At 41.0% G+C, this 18,552-nt stretch overlaps 1 protein-coding gene and 2 pseudogenes across 1 annotated transcript in view; 2 read left to right on the top strand and 1 right to left on the bottom strand.

Moving 5' to 3' along the window:
- Positions 1-15,415, bottom strand: part of DSTYK (dual serine/threonine and tyrosine protein kinase) — a 50,429-nt gene extending 35,014 nt beyond the window's left edge. Inside the window, exon 1 of the mRNA XM_011373000.2 lies at positions 15,135-15,415. Within this exon, the coding sequence (XP_011371302.1) occupies positions 15,135-15,399 (265 nt within the window). The 5' untranslated portion in view covers positions 15,400-15,415. The remainder of the gene's footprint in view (positions 1-15,134) is intronic.
- On the top strand, positions 12,842-12,960 carry LOC111747317 (annotated as a pseudogene).
- Positions 15,416-17,823: 2,408 nt separating the features above from the next.
- On the top strand, positions 17,824-17,941 carry LOC111747318 (annotated as a pseudogene).
- Positions 17,942-18,552: the final 611 nt, after the last annotated feature.

Genomic DNA, 18,552 nt, shown 5'->3' with positions numbered 1-18,552 from the left:
GACAACAGAATAGAACCTCTGCGGTCACCTTGCAGAATTTAACCACCATCATCTCAGCCTGAGCAGCGAGAAGTCCAATTAGATTCACTCTCATCTACACTTCCTTTCCTCTTTTCCCGGTTTGTACAAACTTTTATAACAAAAGTTAGTATATAATAAAAGCAAAAAATCTAAATGAGCTTTCTTACTGCTGCTGCTAGGAGAGTAGATAATAGATAATTAAAACCAACTAACCATTTTGCAGGACCAGAGGGAGATCTCAACATCTCCGAGACAATGTCAACTACAGGAAAGTCAGTAGAACATGCTCTGCATGAGCCAAAACCACAGCAGACACACCCATTATTCATCTGACCCAAATTACCACACACCCCTGTCTCTGCAGTGACAAAAACAGTCACTACAAATAAACCCGCTAGCATCAAACCACCACAGACCAGTGCAATGGGAGAGGGGGTTGACACAGAGCCCAGTCTTAGTTTTTGTTTCTGTGCACTGTTAGGGTTCTACGTGTAACCTGTTGCATGGAAGAACGGCCTTCAATACGGATACTGCCATCTGCTTTTGCAATACCTCATTACCTAAGCCCTTTGCTTCGCCCATTCATTTTTAGCTTTATAACTGATCTCCAACATGCCTACAGGATTTGAACAAGGGCATGGAGAGAAATGAAGGTGAAACTAGACTGTTTCACTCCTTGCTTCTCTCGTCAGATGGGTCACGGTTCGGTGAGGGGAGGATTGCAGCTTCGAAGTGGGAGCAGCACCGGGGAGGAGGGAGATACTCTGATCCCAGGCTTCACTGCAGACAAGCCCTATGACTTTAGCAATTCACTTGATTTTCTTCAGCCTTGCATTTCTCATCTGTGAACTAAGGGAGTTGAATTAGATCATCTTTAACATCCCTTCCAGTTCTAAAATTCCAGGATTCCATCAGGTTTTAACTGCTGAAGGAAAAATAATCGAGGGGAATGGGTGGTTAGTCTGGTTGTTTTTATTTTAAATTACATGTGAATTTAATTATGCGAGCTCTCCCTGGCCAACTATAACTGCAGATCAAAAAGGTGACTGAACCAGCCAGGGGCTGAGGACCTACAGCGCAGTGTTAGCAGTTCTCTAAAAAGATGAAAAACTGCAGACTGACAGGAGGAGGAAGGAAGAAAACCTGTTCCAGCGCTGGAGCAGCTGTCTCCCTGACAGTTAAAGGACTTCTGAGTTAATCAGGTTTTCTTTTGTAATTAACATAACAGCATCTGCATATGGGGCTGCCAGAAGGTAACAGCAAGGCTTCTCAGCTGGAGCACATTAGCCCTGCCAACTCCAGCTGCAGGAAAAGTCACCTCAAATTGTCAAAAGTGCAAGCCAAGGCTTTTTTTCTCTCCTAGATGTTTCTTAAATACAGATTATCTTGATTGCAGTTACAGTCGACTCTTGAACAACAACATGGGGGTGAGGGGCTCCAACCACCTGCGCAGTTGAAAATCCACATATAGCTTAAGTCAACCCTCGGCATGCACAGATTCCCAACTACCAGCTGACCCTCGAACAATGTGGGTTCAAACTGTGAGGGTCAACTGAACTTTGGGAGTCAAATGAACCACGCGGGTCAACTGAAAAAAACTGCATATAGGTGGAGCATTCAAACCCACGTGATTCAAGGCTCAACTGTACTTCTAAACAAAGGTATCAAACTAGAAGGAGAACAGTAACTAAAGCAGCAACCCATTTGCTTCATTGTAGATAATGAAGAGGAGCAAAATATACCACGCCAATAACCTTTTGTAAGAAACATTTATAAAAGAAATCTCCATTTGTGTTTCCTCTCACTAGGAAGAAAAGGATGACTCGTGATCTCTAGAAACTCCGCTCAATGTAGAAGGGAAAGACTTAAATCTGCATAACAACCTTACCCTTGTTTACGGGTGCTTTTTTCCCTGGTAACCTCCCATAATTGCTCCCCCTTCAACAGCTAGCTGTCTTTAACGAGACGATATTTAAAGTTACTCAGTTTTCCTGGGTCTCTCCATGTATACAGGAGGTGTGCACGTTATTAAACTTCTGTTTGTTTCTCTCCTGCTAATGTCTTTTTATTATGGGGTGAGGGGAGAGCTCGGCCAAGAACCTAGAAAGGTAGAGGAAAATTATGTTTCCTCCCACAATAAGATTTACTGAACCCCTTCTAAGTACATCACCTGATTTGTCTGTACCATTTGTCTCATTTGTCTATATCATTTGTCTATATCATGTTCACAATCCTACCAGACAAGATTATTATTTCCATTTACAGATGAGGAAACAGTAGCTTAACAAAACAAAAAAGAACTCATGTTTTTTCATGTATCTAGACAAATAAAAGGTGGAACAAAGGGCGATGCAGAAGCTGTAGGTCTAGCGGGGCAGTGCAGGGGAGGATAACTTGTACTTCTCCTAGGTTCTAATAATCAAATTGACATAAGACAGATTAACATGAGAAAAACAACTTAATTGCGTACTGTACAGGGGCCCCATAAGAATGTGAGAATGATAGGCAGTCAGGCAACTGAGGCTTATATGCCATCCTGAGATGAAGAGAAGGGGATAAAGGTCTGAGACTCCAAAGGGGAGGAAGACAATTTACAGAAGATGGGAAGAGCAAATGTTTGCTAAACACATGCTTGCCATGTCACGCAGAGACGACGGGACACAGAGAGGACTCTGATCTCCAGGCACTGCCAAACTGCCCCCAAGCCCACTACACCTAGCCCATACTCTCTGTGGTTATCAGTAGTGAGTTCTCTTCCAGGACCAGGCCCCCTATCTAAATTCTTTTAGGCAGTTAAGGGGAAGGTTAAAAAAAAAAAAAAGCTCTGAGTCTTTTGGGCCATGATTGTCTTCAGCTCAAAACAGTCCGCATGCTAAAGTGACATTCTAGGGAGACTTGTTCTGAACCCCTTCGCCAGGTACTTAGTAAGAGACAATGCCCCCGAAGGGTGGCATAATATGCCATCCCAAAAGATGCCACTTTGGCTTAAGGATTATTTTTAGCTTGAGGCACCTGACACACAGCAGGTATAAGAAGGGCCTTCTGACCTCCCCTTTTTCTTCCTGAAAGCAGGAGATAAAACCCCCAACTGGAATATGTCCTCCCTATTCCAGAAGCAAAGCAACATTCTTATCACCAGAAACCAGGAGTCAAGGTCAAGAAAATAAGCCTCACTAAACTAACCTCTATCTTCCTAGTTACTTTGCCACCATTAACTAACTGCCTTAGCGTAAGCCCCTGTATCTTGTCACGTTTTCGTAATTTACTTCTCTGTCTAATTCAGGATATATATGTTCAACTTGTTTCTTTGACTCTTCATTTTCTCGTAAGGACTCCCATGTACAAGGAAAACTAATAAAATGCACATATTTTTCTCCTGTTAAGCTGTCTTATGTCAGTTTAGATCTTAGGTCCAGCTGGATACCCTAACAGAATAAAGACTTTTTTCCTCCCCTGACCCCGCTACCACATTTTTTCCCAGTCGGGGCCAAAACACAACTTAGTAATTGTAGGAAGCAGACTGACAAGAGTCACTACAAAAATTGTCCCAAACCAGGAATAAAGCCTGGGGAAGGAACACAATATTACTATTAGCTGGTGCATTTTTTTAAAAAATTGTATTGTTATTCTAAGATTTCTAAAATCCTTTTTTTCTAAAAGAGACAGTAATTACTTTTCTGAGAAAATTTTAATGCTCCTCTTATCAGTCAATGTGTATTACTTTTTTGGCTTGAGGTTAAGACTATTCTAAAAAGAACTAGCGGGAAGGAATGCTAATGACATTTTGATGTTTCTAGTGACCCATTAGATATTTTATTTAAATTGTTTCTGGAATAATAGCAATAGATTTATATCTCTTTTGTGCCTGTTTTCCATCTCAATCAGTAACATACACTCAAGAGGTGAGTGAAGGGCAAGGTAAGGTGCAGTCCATGGCCAAGGTAGGGAAGGCACTAAATGGAGTAAGTGAAATGGGACTCTATCTTTGCCTTGTCATACAATTGCAACTCAGAAAGTTGACATGGCTTCAGAGTTCATTCATATCTCAACAGACTTCCCACCGCAATCCTTGTTTCCAGGATTTCCCTCCTTTCCTAAAGCTTTTTTTTAATCCCACTTTTAACAATAACTTGTAGTCCTCTATGACAGTAAATAAAAATATGAAGGATTTTATAATTCACTGAAGTAATCAGTGACCCCAAAATGTATTTCCACAAATAAGTAGTGATGTTTTCTTATTAACTACTTGTGCCAAGAGCAGAGAAAAGGATAAATCCTAAGTTGAGAAATGAATGTTGTAGTCTTTCTATTACAATCAATTCTACTACAACCTTCAAAGTATTGAGCTACAAAAGTCCCAGGAGCTGAGAAATAATTCTGCCAAACAAGCTCTCTGACCTTTAGCTAAATGTAAAGGATTCTGAATTGAAGGAAGCACTCCCATTTAAGGAAAACACATGCTTAGGTACTCTGGGTTTCAGAAACTTCAGGACCAAGCAGTAACAAGGTATTCTGGTTGAAGGGTATGGTTTTCGGAAATGAGAGATTGAAATGTACTCAAGTAGCTAAAGCTTTTGTTGAAAGCTGAGAAGTCAAGCTGGCAGAAATGACACTATAGTTACTCTACTTGATGGTCATGTTAAAATTGCTAACAGTTTTAAAGCAGATTTTCCTGGTGCCTGGGAAGAGGGAGATAACCTCCACTCCCAGGGTTATACTCCTCTGGAAGCCATGCGAAATGACGAGACTGCACTCAGCAGCCTGCTGACAAGTTCCTTTCTGGGCAAAACTGCTCCTGAGGCTGGTCACACTGCAGAGGGAACAGAAAGGCAGCTGGCACCTGAGGCTGTGATTTATAAGATGCAGAGAAAAAAGGCATTCCTCGAAGGAAGCCAACCCCATGCTTCAAAGAGGGCTTAGGTTCTGTCATTTGGAAGGTGGCATCTTACCATTAAGAACTATCGAATGGTGGGACTGTGGCAAAAGGACACAGGAACCAGCTCAAAAGGGGGTGGGGGGGGGCTCACTGACCAAACCAGGAAAAATTTAAGCATAAAAAATTTTTAAATGATAATAAGAAATTATAATCCATTGAAAAAATTCACAAATCCATGCTAATATAAATAAAAAGAAAAATAAACAAAAGAAAAGGAAAGCCTTTCCTTACCACTAAGAATACCTACTAAGAAACAGAAAGGAATGAGGTGGGAGTTGTCTAATAGACCAAGATCAAATAGATGCTATGTCTGGTGGAGGGAAATATTTCAGGAACGGATTATCAGTGAAATCTTAGAACACCTCCCTACAAAACACTAATCAACTGAAAGGGAAAAATGGTGACTTCAGGGTGGAGAATCTGGAGAACACCAATATGACCAGTGATCATGTGTAACATCTCCAGGAGTTGGGGGGGGGGGGTTGACATAATGTAACCATGATGCAATACAATCACATTATTTCTGTGCCTAGTCTTTCTAAGAGCTCAGAACCTGAGTTTGGTCATAGAGAAACAACAGACAGATCCAGATTAAATGTCATCCTACGGAATGTAAAGCCTACTCTTTAAACCTGTCAAAGATGTAGTAAATGCCAGAGGAAGGCATAGGACCTGTTCCATATTAAGGGTGCCTGAAAAGACATGGCAATTAAATGCAACATGTGTTCCTGGATAGGACCCTGGGTCAAAAAAGGAAAAGAGATGGGGGTGGGGAGAGTGGGCAATTGATTACTAGGACAGCCCAGCAAACCTGAATGGGGTCTGTGGATCGCACGGTGGTACAGAATCAATGTTAATTTCCTGATCTAGAGAGTTGTATGCTGGTATGTGAAAGCATGTACTGGCTGAGTAGAAATGTGCACTGGAGTGTTTACAAGAGATAAGACAACCTATCTAGAGCTTACTTTTAAACCATTCAGAAAAAGAGTAGACAGAGAGAGAGAGAGATTGGGTGATGGAGCAAATGCAATAAAATGTTAATAACTGGGGAATCTGCATGAAGTAGGTATGAGAACTCTTTGTACTGTCCTGGCAATATTTATGTTAATGTAAAATTATTTCAAAAAAATTTTTAAATGAGCCAAAAGGATACCTAGCAAAGTGTATCCAGTTCTGGATCTCACAGAAGAAAGAGATCGAGACAGAATTTTACTTGACCAAAAAAAAAAAACCAAACAAACAATAAAAAACACAGTAAATACAGTAATAATAGAATTTAAACAATAAGTTTCTTCACTGTCTCCACTTTTGTGCTGACCTCTGTCTCCTCAATCTTCTTATGAGAGTTGACTGCTGCCAGTTCAGAGTTTGGGGGGTTCAAGGCACTAATCTAAGTAAGTAGTTCAGGATCAGATTTATAATCCAAATCCTCAAGGCTAAGCAGTATAGACAAACGTCATGCTCCAGATTAGGACACTGATCAAAGTCACCTATAACCACCCAGTTCACGACTAAGAAACCACCAGAAGAAGCTTGAACCTTGTACTGCCCGCAGTGGCCCCCTCTGATTACTCAGAGGTAGGGAACACATCTCTACCTCTTCTGGAGTTCAGGCCCCCTCTTTATTATACACTAGCAAACTATTTTTATCCTATAGTAAAAAGCCACTTTTATTCTATACTAACAAGTTGGAGCAGCACTATGTCTCCATTTCTCTACATAGAATGACAGCCAGCAGAGCAGGCAATTGTTCAATCAGAAGACGCTGAAATAGGTTTCCCCAGTGGGGTTCTTGCATGCCAAAAGGGTAAGAATGACTTTTCTCTTACTAGCTCTACCTCCTACCCCTACCCCCACCCTACCTCCCCGCCATTCTCCTTGCACCTACATAGCTCCATAATGTTAGAAGTTAAATCTAGGGTATGCAGTACAGAATATTACGAAAAAGTAAACTCCATATTGGTTCAGTCACCACCTGTTAATTTAAATAGAGAGCTTTCATTCAACTTTGTCTTGGAATCTAGCTACATTTATGGCAGGGCCTTAGTCTTGGCTCTGGAAAGTTTGGCTTGATTTAAAAAATCCTGAGGAATGTAATCCTCTCCTCATTATACAGACTGGAAAGGGTAAAAAACACAAAACTAAAATCTGTCTACCATAAATAGGGTACTAAAACTCCTAATCTGATGAAGCTAAAGTTAGACCTTTTTACATCTAAGTTTAGGAAAAGGGATAAAAGTATTTTTTTAAGACGTGAAGTTTTTATTTTAAAATCAAAGGCTATAATGACTGCATAACCTATCATAATTCTTTGGGATAGTTTTGATGCATTATTAGTTAGACATGTGAAAAGAAAAACAACCTTCAAGTCCTACCTCCCAGCTTCCTGCCCAAAGAACATCACAACAGGGAACGGAAGTACATTATAGAGCACCACTCCAAAGAAAATTGTGCTCAAGAGGTTCCCACAGTTGTGGGGTGCAAGGCTGGGGAATGCATCCAAACCACTCGCACTGCCTGCTAAAGAAAAGAGAAAAAGGCACTGCACTTGATGTGATGGGCACGTCAAACGGGCCCACAGGGGTCACTGATGGGTCTGACCAACTTTTCTTCAGAGAGTTTTGGTTTGGACTTTGGAGGAATATTATATATAAGGGGACCCCAATAAAGTTAATTTTAAAAAAATAGAATAAAAATAAGCTTATAAAAAAATATATATAGACTTTCTCAGGCTGATTTATAGCTTTTAAGCAAGGGAACACACATATATCTCAACCACTTTTACATCTATTCTCCTTTGTTAAAGTGTCAAGTTCCAGGATCCCTAAGATTACCAGACTCCCCATTTGGCAAAGAACTGTATCGATTTTCAAGCATGGGGTGGACTACATTCACAAAGGAACTCCTACAGGGAACTCCAGTCAGATCTTTGAGAGTCAAGAATGAAAAATTGCATCTTCCACATGGCTCACCCTCTATACTCCTGTTATGACACCATTCAGATTCCCTGGACCATGTAGGAAGCAAAACACGTCATCCCTAGAGATGAATTATTTTCCTACAAGTAAGGAGGAAATTTCACTTTAGGTATTAAAACTGTGAGAAAAAAACACATGCACCCACGTACCTCATACTCTTTATACTGGCTTCCTTCTGAGTAATCTCTAAGAAAGATATGAAGATGATAGACGCTCTAACAATAATCTTCATGAATGCTTTCTGCTTTTCAACCATACAAACAATTATAATTGCTCCGTAAAAGACAGAGGGGTAATTTTCCTGTATTCTATCAGAAAACTAGTAAAGTTCTTATCAATGCCATTTAATTTCACAACTTCCCATATGCCTTATCGCCACACCCTCTAAGATAGCTAATGGTTAAGTAGGTAACCAATTTGTAGACAAGTCACTAGAGGGAACACAACAGAACACTAATCCTTCCTCCTTTCTTTCATAACATCAACTGGGAATTAATAATATCAATTACTTGAACAGTGGTTCACTATTTTGTGTCCTGTCCCCAGTACAGAGTTGGGCATTAATAAAGGTTTGCTGAGGGAATGAATATTAAGGATTTACTTCCCATATCATGGTGAAGCTCTATTATATGGGTTTTGCATGCAATTCATTCTTTGAGACATGAAAATCATTGTCTGGGATACTAGCATAGAATGCAACTCCAGTCTAGTCAGTCATCTATCAAATGCATACATTGTTCTTTTTTAAGGACTCAGATAGAATATGGGCAAATCTACAAAAAAGTCTTATCTTTTGGGTGGCAGGTGGTGGAGAAATGCCCTTCTGAAGTAGAAAAAACATCATTCCACTATCTACTAGGCATGGAAATAATTTAACAGATATATATTTGCCTGTTATGAACAAAGCACTAAGGTAGGTATTCCAGGGGATACAAAGTTGAGTAAAGCACAGTCTCTATACCTTAGAGGTTCAGTCTAGAAAACAGGACAGGTTGAATACATCCAGAACTATCAGACGAATAAGTAAATAAATAAAAGCACGATCTGTATGTCCACAGCCTACAGGAATTGAGTGGTAGGTTTAAGGTGGAATTCATATTCCCCTTCAATAACATTATTTTTTGAGGGTTTTTTTTTTTTTTTTGATAAGTACATGTACTGCAGGAAGATTGCTTGTCCCCTTAACCTAGTGAGACAAAGAACAGAAGTGTGAGAAAATAAAGAAGATGCCAGGAAAGTGGACAGAGCAAAACAAAATTTAAAGACCAGAACGGATTTTTATTTAAATCCATGCTTTCTTTAAATAACTATTTGTAAAGCTGAAGAACTTATCATATTGAAATCAGTAATGACTTTTTAGACCAAACTAAACATTGCAAATGGTAACAATGTTAAGGTAATAATGTCTTTTAAGGCAGAATTATTCAAGCCTTTTTAATAGTGGGCTGCCCTGTGCTGTGGGAAACAGATTATCCCTGGAAAGGAAGATTAGGAAGGGGAAAGGCAGTAAAGGGAAAGGGCAAAGAGCCATTGTGTTTGGGGAGGCCTTTTCCTCCTTTCCTCCCAGGGAGCTGGAGGCGGTAGCAAGATCAGCAAAGAAGGGTCTGCTACCCTAAATGTCAGGGACTGGAAATGGAAATAAGAGGCTTGAGTAGGTAGTGTCACATTATACTCATTAAATCAGATAAAGTCTCCCATTGAAGTAAATTATGGTTCCACAGCAAGCTATGAAGCCCTGGGTTATGACTCATTTATAACAAAATCTCACCACTGCCAGGGCGCATTTTATATTCCTACAGCCAGGTCAGAAAAGATCAAGGGAGAATTCACAGAAGCAGAACTGGACTGGGAGCTTAGAGACCTGGGCCTAAATCTGGTTCCCATTCCAAACCATTCTGTTCCGCATTCTTTCCACTCCTATTATTCTTCCCCCAACTCGTCATGTTCCAACTTCTTAAGCTAATGTTCAAGGAGATGTACACACACAAGCACGCGCATAGACACATACACACATATATTTAGATCAACTACATGCTTGTACTAATTATCTTTAAACATCACAACTTTGTGAGATAGACATTATTCCTCCCATTTATTTAGATAATTCGTCTATCATAAAATTCACTCTTTTAAAGTATACAATTAAGTGGTTTTTGGTATATTCACTAACTTGTGCAACCAGCACCACTACCTAATCCCAGGGCATTTTCATTCCTCCAAAAGAAATCCTATACCCCAGCGGTCCCTGACCTTTTTGGCACCAGGGGCCAGTGCTACTATGAGAACCTAATGGCTGATGATCTGAGGTGGAGCTGACGCAGTGATGCTAGCGCTGGGGAGCGGCTGCAAATACAGATGAAGCTTTGCTTGCTCACCCACCACTCACCTCCTGCTGTGTGGCCTGATTCCTAACAGCCCACTGACAGGTACCAGGGATTGGAGACCCCTGCTATACTCATTAGCAGTCACTCATTTTCCTCTCTCCCCATCCCCTGGCAATCATTAATCTCGAATTTCTATCTTTATTATTTGCCTATGGACATTTCATATAAATAGAATCATAAAATACATGGCATTTTGTATTACTCATATGTATTATACATATGAAAAAAAACAAGATTCAAATAGGTTAACTAACTTGCCTCAAGTCACACAGTTAATAAGAGGCTGAACCAGAACAGGAACCCAGGTCTGATGTAAATGCTCGTGCTTGCTTTTGACCATTGTATGCTGCTTCCACACGGGAAGAAAATTGAGAAAGTGAAAATTGTAGATATACTTGAGAAAATGGGGTTTTATTCATCCAAGGTAATAAAATAAAAACCACAATTATAGCACCATCTCTGCTGAGCTTATATTGAAATGCTGAGGCAGCTCTTCTAAACAGATCATGGCAAACTACTAGAAGGCACACCCACTCCAGTATCTTGCTGGCCCACCCACAACCCCAATTTCTCCCCACCCTTCAGCCCCATGAAGATGGCAGGCAGCTCTATGATACCGGCTGTAAAGAATTTCCTCTCTCCCAACTTTGTCCCCTCCCCAGATGTCACTCAGCCACTTAAACTTTATTATCCACAAAACTTTCTGTCTGAGTCCAAGAAAAATGTCTGCTTTAAATAAGTGCACTAGTGCTTTTCCTCTTCTTTTTATTTCTGGCAACCGGTTTACACTAGCTGTGACAAATAGAGGGTGAAGAATGTTGGAGAAACCAAGCTGTTGGCTAACCAAAAGCAAAAAGCTCTGAAAACCTAAGAATTATAATTCACATAAAATGCCTGTAATCTAGCCATACCTTAGCTTCCTGCCATTCTTCTGTTTTATGTATTGAATACATACATGGTTAAGATTAGAGTATACCTTTCTAAGGGACCGAGTTCAGGTCTTCCTGGTCCTTTTAATCAAATTTCATCTGACACAAACAAATAGGTATACTGTAATGCTGATATTTATATATATTTTTTTCTTAGCAGAAAAGTATAAAAGGAAGAGACTGAGTTCCACTAACCCAAGGTCAAGGCCAGTGTCTTTGTTTATTGAATAATAATAGCAGTACCAGGCACTATTTTAAACACATATATTAACTCCCAAGAATCCTAGAGGCAATTACTATTATCATAATCTCCATTTCCAGACAAGGAAACTGTGGCCCAGCACAGCCGTGACTTGCCCAAGGTCATTCAGTCAGTAAGGAGTGGAACCAGGATTGAAGGAATGCAGCACAGACTAGAGCATTCCAACTAGATACAGAAGAGTCACTCCGATTTCTTAAAATTGAGGTTTATGATATACTGCAATCAAGAAAAATACTTTTCCCTCTGCTACTTTGTTAATACTACATTCTGCCTTTCTTCAGAAGTGCTCGAAGTCTTTATTTCATTACTTCTGAACCCTCTGACAGAGGAAAATCAACAGCTAGAAGGGCTCTCATGCCTTGCAGCTAAGTGAAAAGATGGCCAATGATTTGGGCAGCAAAGGAACTCAGTTTTCTTTGTTACAGACCAAGCTACTCTCATTTCAGAGTTCTATTACACCTACTTTTTAACTTCTAAAGCATCACATACATTATATACTCTACATTGCCCCTGGTATGTTATATACTCTCTACATTGTATTTTGTGAATACAACACTGTCAAAATTAAGAAGAAAGCATTATTTTGTGATCTTTCCCATTCTTTGTGGTTAAAAGCGAAATAAAACTTAAGAGTTTATCCATAATCTTCAGTTGCTCAAATACCATACTACATCCAATCCAGAAACACACTTCATCCTGATATGATAATTAAAACCTTCTAATGTTTATTAGGTAAAGAATTGAGTGCCTCCTCTCATAACATTCCAAGTTCCTATTAATCAGAAACCAACACTCACATAAGAAAGTTGAGACAGTCTCTGAATGAACTTGACCTTGCAAAGATAGCCTGTAAAAGGAGAGAACAAGAGCTAGTTGTCTTTTAAAGAGTAGTTTCTACTTTCTAACACAATTACCTAAGTAGCTAGAAAAATAACTTCTCCACATAAATATAAATATATGTGTCACCTCATTCATTTTCTCGGATGTGCATTTTCACCTCCAAAGATAAAACTCTCCATACTGAAATGGAAGCATTTTACATTACAAAATCAAATTTCTCCCAGTCCTGTCATCTGTACCTTCCTCCTGGTTTTTATTTCAAGTGGAGGGTGAAGAGAGTTAAATACACTAAGATTAGTTCATAATGCAGTCAACTTCCAAAGACAATGAGGCAAAATACCAAAGTGCATTTGTATTTATTAAGTTGGCTTTTAAAGAATAAAAACAAGAGCCAATCTAGGTGCCCTAAAAACCTTCACCTCTGAAGTGAATCTACTCTGATTTTTTTTTGTAATTCTAAAATAAATAGGTATTATAAAATATCAGCAATAGTCTACTGCCGTGCCACCCTGAACGTGCCCGATCTCGTCTGATCTCGGAAGCTAAGCAGGGTCAGACCTGGTTAGTACTTGGATGGGAGACCACCTAGGAAGACCAGGTGCTGTAGGCGTTAAAAAAATAAAGAAAATAAAATATCAGCAATATAGGTTTTTCTTTTGTTTTGTTTTTAGATAAACTGTAAGAAAACCCTGTGAGCAGGGAAGAGGACTGCTAAGGAAGAGAGGGTGAAAGTACAGATTCTGGGGGTCATCTCTGTAAACATTAGCCCTTCTCAACAGTTTTCTGATAGCCTCACAGATATCAGGCCCCTCTATAAGTCCATTTTCAGAACAGCAAATCTCTGGGCATAACATATCAAAACCACAATTTCAGAAAAGCCAATGTCTGGGTCCAGGGCAGGCTATCCCAAGATATCCCACAGTGGTATATTGAGTATTTTGAATTATAAAGTTACTTAATCCACCTGTAGAAGAAGAAAACCCTGACCCTGTCTGTCCCTCCTACAAATCTCCCATGTGGTGGGTGCCCTCCCAGCTCCTGAGGGCTGAGACAACCTTATCACAAGTTAAAAGAATCCAGAGTCAAAAGCCTGTATAAACAAGCCTCGTAAGCCTTTACTAACTTACCACTCAAGCCCAAACTTTGTTTGGATTCCTCACCAAAGAATACGCAAATCTTGCTTGGATTCTTTCTCTAATAAGCACTAACTTTCTTTGTCTTGTCAATTTGTCACAAATTTATCCTTTGTCTAAAAAGTATAAAAAAGTGCCTGGCTGGATCATTTCTTTGAGCCTCATTTTATGATCTGATAATATTATTCTCTCATATGCACATATTATTTTTTTTTCTCCTATTAACCTAGTCTTGTATCAATTTTACTATTTAATTATGAGTTAAAGAAGAGGGGCAGGGGGAATTCTCCTCTCCGGAACACTAGTCGTCCTCCTCCTTCCATTTAACCCATGAGGTGAAATAAAAGCTTTTTTATTTACATCTAGGCTAACTAAATGCAATAATATCATTTAAGACCACATCAGAATCTCACTATCTTATTTTTATCACCATTTCTGGAGTCTCAGACAAATTTAGGATATTAAACCTGAAACTTTGGAAATATAAGACCCAACACACAAACTGCGAAGAGTCTAACAATTCATTCCATTCTGAGTCCCATGTTCAAATTTGCCATCAGCATCTACACCTGTTTCTGAAATGTGTCTGCAGACCACTCGCATGAGAATCCCGAGGTATTTTTATGTTTAGATTCTTAGGCCCCACCCACTAGACCTTAATCAATCTGGAGAATAGAGCCTGAGACATTTTTTAATTTGATTTTAATACATACTTAAGTTTGAGAATCACTAAATTAAACCCACTGATTTCCTTGCTACGTTGTCCCCAAGGTATCTGTCTATATGAGATGCCAGTCCCTAAGTTATTTCCTAATTAGATACAGTAGTTCACAAATCCTCCAGTTCCCCCACCAACAGCAAACCATTTTTTAAGAGGAAGCAAGAAATTAGGAAAGATCAAAAACCCTGCACGATTTTAAGAGCTTCAGGGCTTCTAACACATCCCAGAGAGAATCATGTCAAGAAGTCTCAGGACCAAAAATGACCCCTTCTTCACCATAAGGACAAGCAACTTCTCTAGCAATTCCCTGCCACGCATCAGGTATCATTTCCTTTACGACCCCAGCCCTATTTCGAGCACATTCCTTACTTCTTAACAGAGTAGCCTCATGATTGGTGTAAAAGCATTTCACATACACAAACACACACGCACGCACAACACACACACACTCGATACACTACAGTTCCTTGGCCTCCTCAGGGTCCTGGGGAAATCTGCCTCCTCTCCTGCCCCTCCTCCATTCCTTCACCCCTAAACTGGGACTATGAGCCACAACTGCCCAGCCCCCAACTCAGGGCAATCCTCCCACTCCTCGGGTTAACCGCCCGCTCTCGCCAAACACAGGCCTTCCGCGCTCCCGCCCGCGAACAGGGTCCCCTGGATCCTGCTCCTGGAACTCCTGCCTCTGGGCGCCCCTTGCCCCCAGGTCCGCCGGCTGAGCCCTCGCGCTCTGCCCCTCACCCCACACACACCGGAGGGATGCCCTCCCAAGGCATCTTGGATTCCGCCGGCGGAGGCCCACGGGCCCGGCCACGCGGCCCTCCTCCCACTTTCTGCCTTTTCCCGGGGTTTTGTTTTGCAGAGCAGGGGCGCGGTCCACCTTCCAATTTGCCTCTCCGGCCCCCTCTTCCTCGCGGCTGCCCTCCTTACCAGCCTGCAGCCCGGTCTCGGCGACATCGCCGGCTGGGCCGCGCTGGGCCCCGCCATCGCTCGTGGGGGAGGAGGGACAACTGTGGCTGTGGGAGCCCTTGATGTCACGAAAGAACTTCTGGGTTTCGCGCAGGTTCTGCCGTAGCCGTCCCAGGTAGCGGCGGTAACGGCCGAAGCCCCGGCACAGGTCCCGGATCATTCCGCCGCCTCCAGGGCCGGGACCCGGCACCGACTCGCTGCCCCACCGCACGCCGTCGCCCTCCATCTCGGCCCGCTGGGACTTCGCGGCTCGGTCCCCGGCCCGCTGGCCCAGCTTCCCTCCTCCCCGCCCCCAGTACTTGAGGGAGAAGGAATCCGCCTCCTAACGCCCCCGCCTGCAGTCGGCCGGGCTACCAACTCCGTCACCGCCGTTGAAAACAACCGGCCCGCTGTGCCGCAGCGAACGGAACCTTTCTCTCCACCATCCAGAAGAGTGAGGGAAGGGATTACTGGAGCGTGCCGTTGCTGCGGTGTCTCCTGGGACTTGTAGTCCCAACCCAGAGACTGTGCATGGGATTCATCCCCCTTTAGTATAAACCTCATCAGTTCTTGTAGCTACATGCTCTCGCTTAAAAACGTGTTCCTTCTGCCTAAGTGTCCCCGAGCAGAGAGAGGAGCGCAGAACCTGGATGCCAGCAAAAGTGTGGTCCCTTACTAAAATCAGAGTAAAAGATTTTAATAGCAAAGAAAAGGAAGGAAACGAGGCGGAGGCCAATAACATCTCCATGGCTACCCTAAAATGCCTCTGACTTTCCGGGTACAGTAAATACTGGAATGCTGGCTGAAAATACCCTGGAAATAGGTAAATCTCTCGTTTGTATTATGTCCTCCTTTTCCGACTTTCCTTCTCCAGGTATGGAAAAGGGGGTGTAAAAGAGTCATTTAAGAGGGTCATTAAAGAGCTTTAAAATGAAAATTGGTTTCTCAAACTAGAGAGACCAAGCTGGATAAGGGGAAGTTGAGGTTTGTAACCTTCCAAACCAGTTCTGATCATCTTAACTTGGTTTCTGTTAATATAGAGACTTTTATTCACACAAACTGTCACGGAGCCCTGAACACAATAACGAAGGAGACAAAATTCGATGACCACCTCATTTTCGCCTCCTGTTCTTCCTTCTCTTTTCCAGGCACAGAGCCCTCTTGTCTTTCTTGCTGTGGAAAGACCCTTTCTTTCACCCATGCCAGACCTCTTCTCCAGCTATAATTCCTTAAGAAAAGACTTGAGTTTGAGTCTGAACTCCCCCAATGCCTTGCTTGCCTAGGGACCTATGAAGGGATTGGACTAGTTGATCTTTAAGCCCTTTGGACTCTAAAATTTTGAGTCTTGCTTCGAAATCTTTGCTTCTGTTTCCCAATATCTCATCTCTTCAGTGCAAGTGCTCTGAGCTAAGTAATGTCATGATAATTGGATTAATGCACTGTAAAAATGTGAAGCCTTTACCTTTTAACATTTTATAAAAAGGGGTCACTGGTTCATACAAATCTTTATTTGGTAAATGCCTTTGAAGGCTCCTGGAGCCTCAAGCTCCTTCTCATATACTTCCTTTTACTTGCTCACATATTCTTCACTGGCTATTCTTCATCTTTGCAAGACCTCTATGCAACCCATAAAAGGTTCAGTAAAACAGAAATGAAAATACAAAATGGAAAGTTCAATACAAGACAGTTGATACTATTTTAAAAAAGAAGAGGAGGAGGAGGAGGGGGAGGAGGAGGGGGAGAGGAAGAAGAATAAGAAAGCAATGTGTGATGACTTGGCCACACACAATAACTTCTAGCAAAGGAGATCAGATGAGAGAGTACTTAGGCTGGAGTTGTCCAGGGAAGGAATTGGGAATTAATATCTATCTTGAAGACAGGAAAATTTGGATAGGTGGAAGTAATCAGGGAGGGCATTATGTCAGGTAAAGGTCATGGAACTCATTCTTTTAAAAATTCGTTAGTACTTTATTTTTTAAATACTGTAAGATCTTAGTATAAAATTCAAATGGTGCAAATGGTATACAAAGCAAAACTAAGTCTTCCTTCTACTCCCTGTCTCCCAGTCACCTAGTACCCTCCCAGGAGGTAATCACTGTTATAGATGTGGATACTATAGAGATAGTATTTTTAAATGCAAATGATAGCATACTATACTAACTCTATTCTGCCTTTATATACTTTCCACACCAAAACATAAAGTTCTGCTTTGTTCTTTTTAATTGTGTAATTTACTGCTGTATGGATTGTGATGTTTTATTTAACAAGTCCTCTATTGATTGACCATTAGGTTTTTGAAGTCTTTTGGTGTTACAAACAATACTGCAGTAACTAATCTACATACGTAATTTTTAATATGTATGAGTATGTCTCACACCCATTTTTGATCTGTTGAGGAAAGTGATCATTCGTTTCCTGCTATTTAAAATCTTAAAGGACATGAATGACAATGAATGCTTCCTGAATTACAATTGCATACAAATAAAAATATATATTTTATTCAAATATCCGATTTTAAGAATAAATAGGGGGAAATAAAGATTTGATAATAATAAGAGAGGATTTAAATTACTATAGGACAATATTTCCTGAAAGTAATAAGAGTTAAGCAGTTAATGAAGATGATCTACTTTTGTTCCCTCCTGGAACACCACTACAATGTTAATCACTAGTCTATGGCCATGCTACCCTGAACAAGCCCAATCCGGCTGATATTGGAAGCTAAGCAGGGTCAGGCCTGGTTAGTACTTGGATGGGAGACCACCTAGGAAGACCAGGTACTGTAGGTGTAAAAAAAAAATGTTAATCACTGGATTTTTAAAAGCATAAACCCACAATAATGAGAAGAGCCAGTAGCAACAACAAAAAATGTAGAAGTTGGAAAGCAAATAAAGTAAGTTACCAACCTGGAGAAACCTGGAGGTATAGGACAGCAGGGCTGGGATTAAAATGAGGATTTTGCAAACTGTTTAAGAGCTGTTAGGTTTCCAGGTCATCTCTCCCTTCTTTAACTGTACCGCTTCCTTTCAAAAAAAAAAACAACTGATGTCTTTATTCTCAAGAGAGGGTTAAAAAGGAGGTCTCCGTATGAACAGGGAGATTAAGTGAATTTATGGATACTGGATGCTAAGATTCATAGCCCTCTTCCTCCATTCAGTTCCTAGATCTCTGGCTACCAGATGTTTACCCGTCAGAGAGGAAACTTAAAGCGTCTTATTCAAGGAATTTGATCAGCCAGAGAGGAAAAGCCCAAAGATCCTGACATCAGGACAAGTGATTTTTGTCTGGCTCGTTCACTGCTGTATCTCCAGCACCTAAACAGTGCCTGTCCCTTAGTAGGTGCTCATTAGATATTTGCTGAATGAATGAATGTTTACTGTAGATTTTTGAATATTCAGGA

The sequence above is a fragment of the Pteropus vampyrus genome, unplaced genomic scaffold, assembly GCF_000151845.1.
Source record: "Pteropus vampyrus isolate Shadow unplaced genomic scaffold, Pvam_2.0 Scaffold217, whole genome shotgun sequence".
Taxonomy (NCBI): domain Eukaryota; kingdom Metazoa; phylum Chordata; class Mammalia; order Chiroptera; family Pteropodidae; genus Pteropus; species Pteropus vampyrus.
This window is presented reverse-complemented; position numbering and strand designations above follow the sequence as displayed.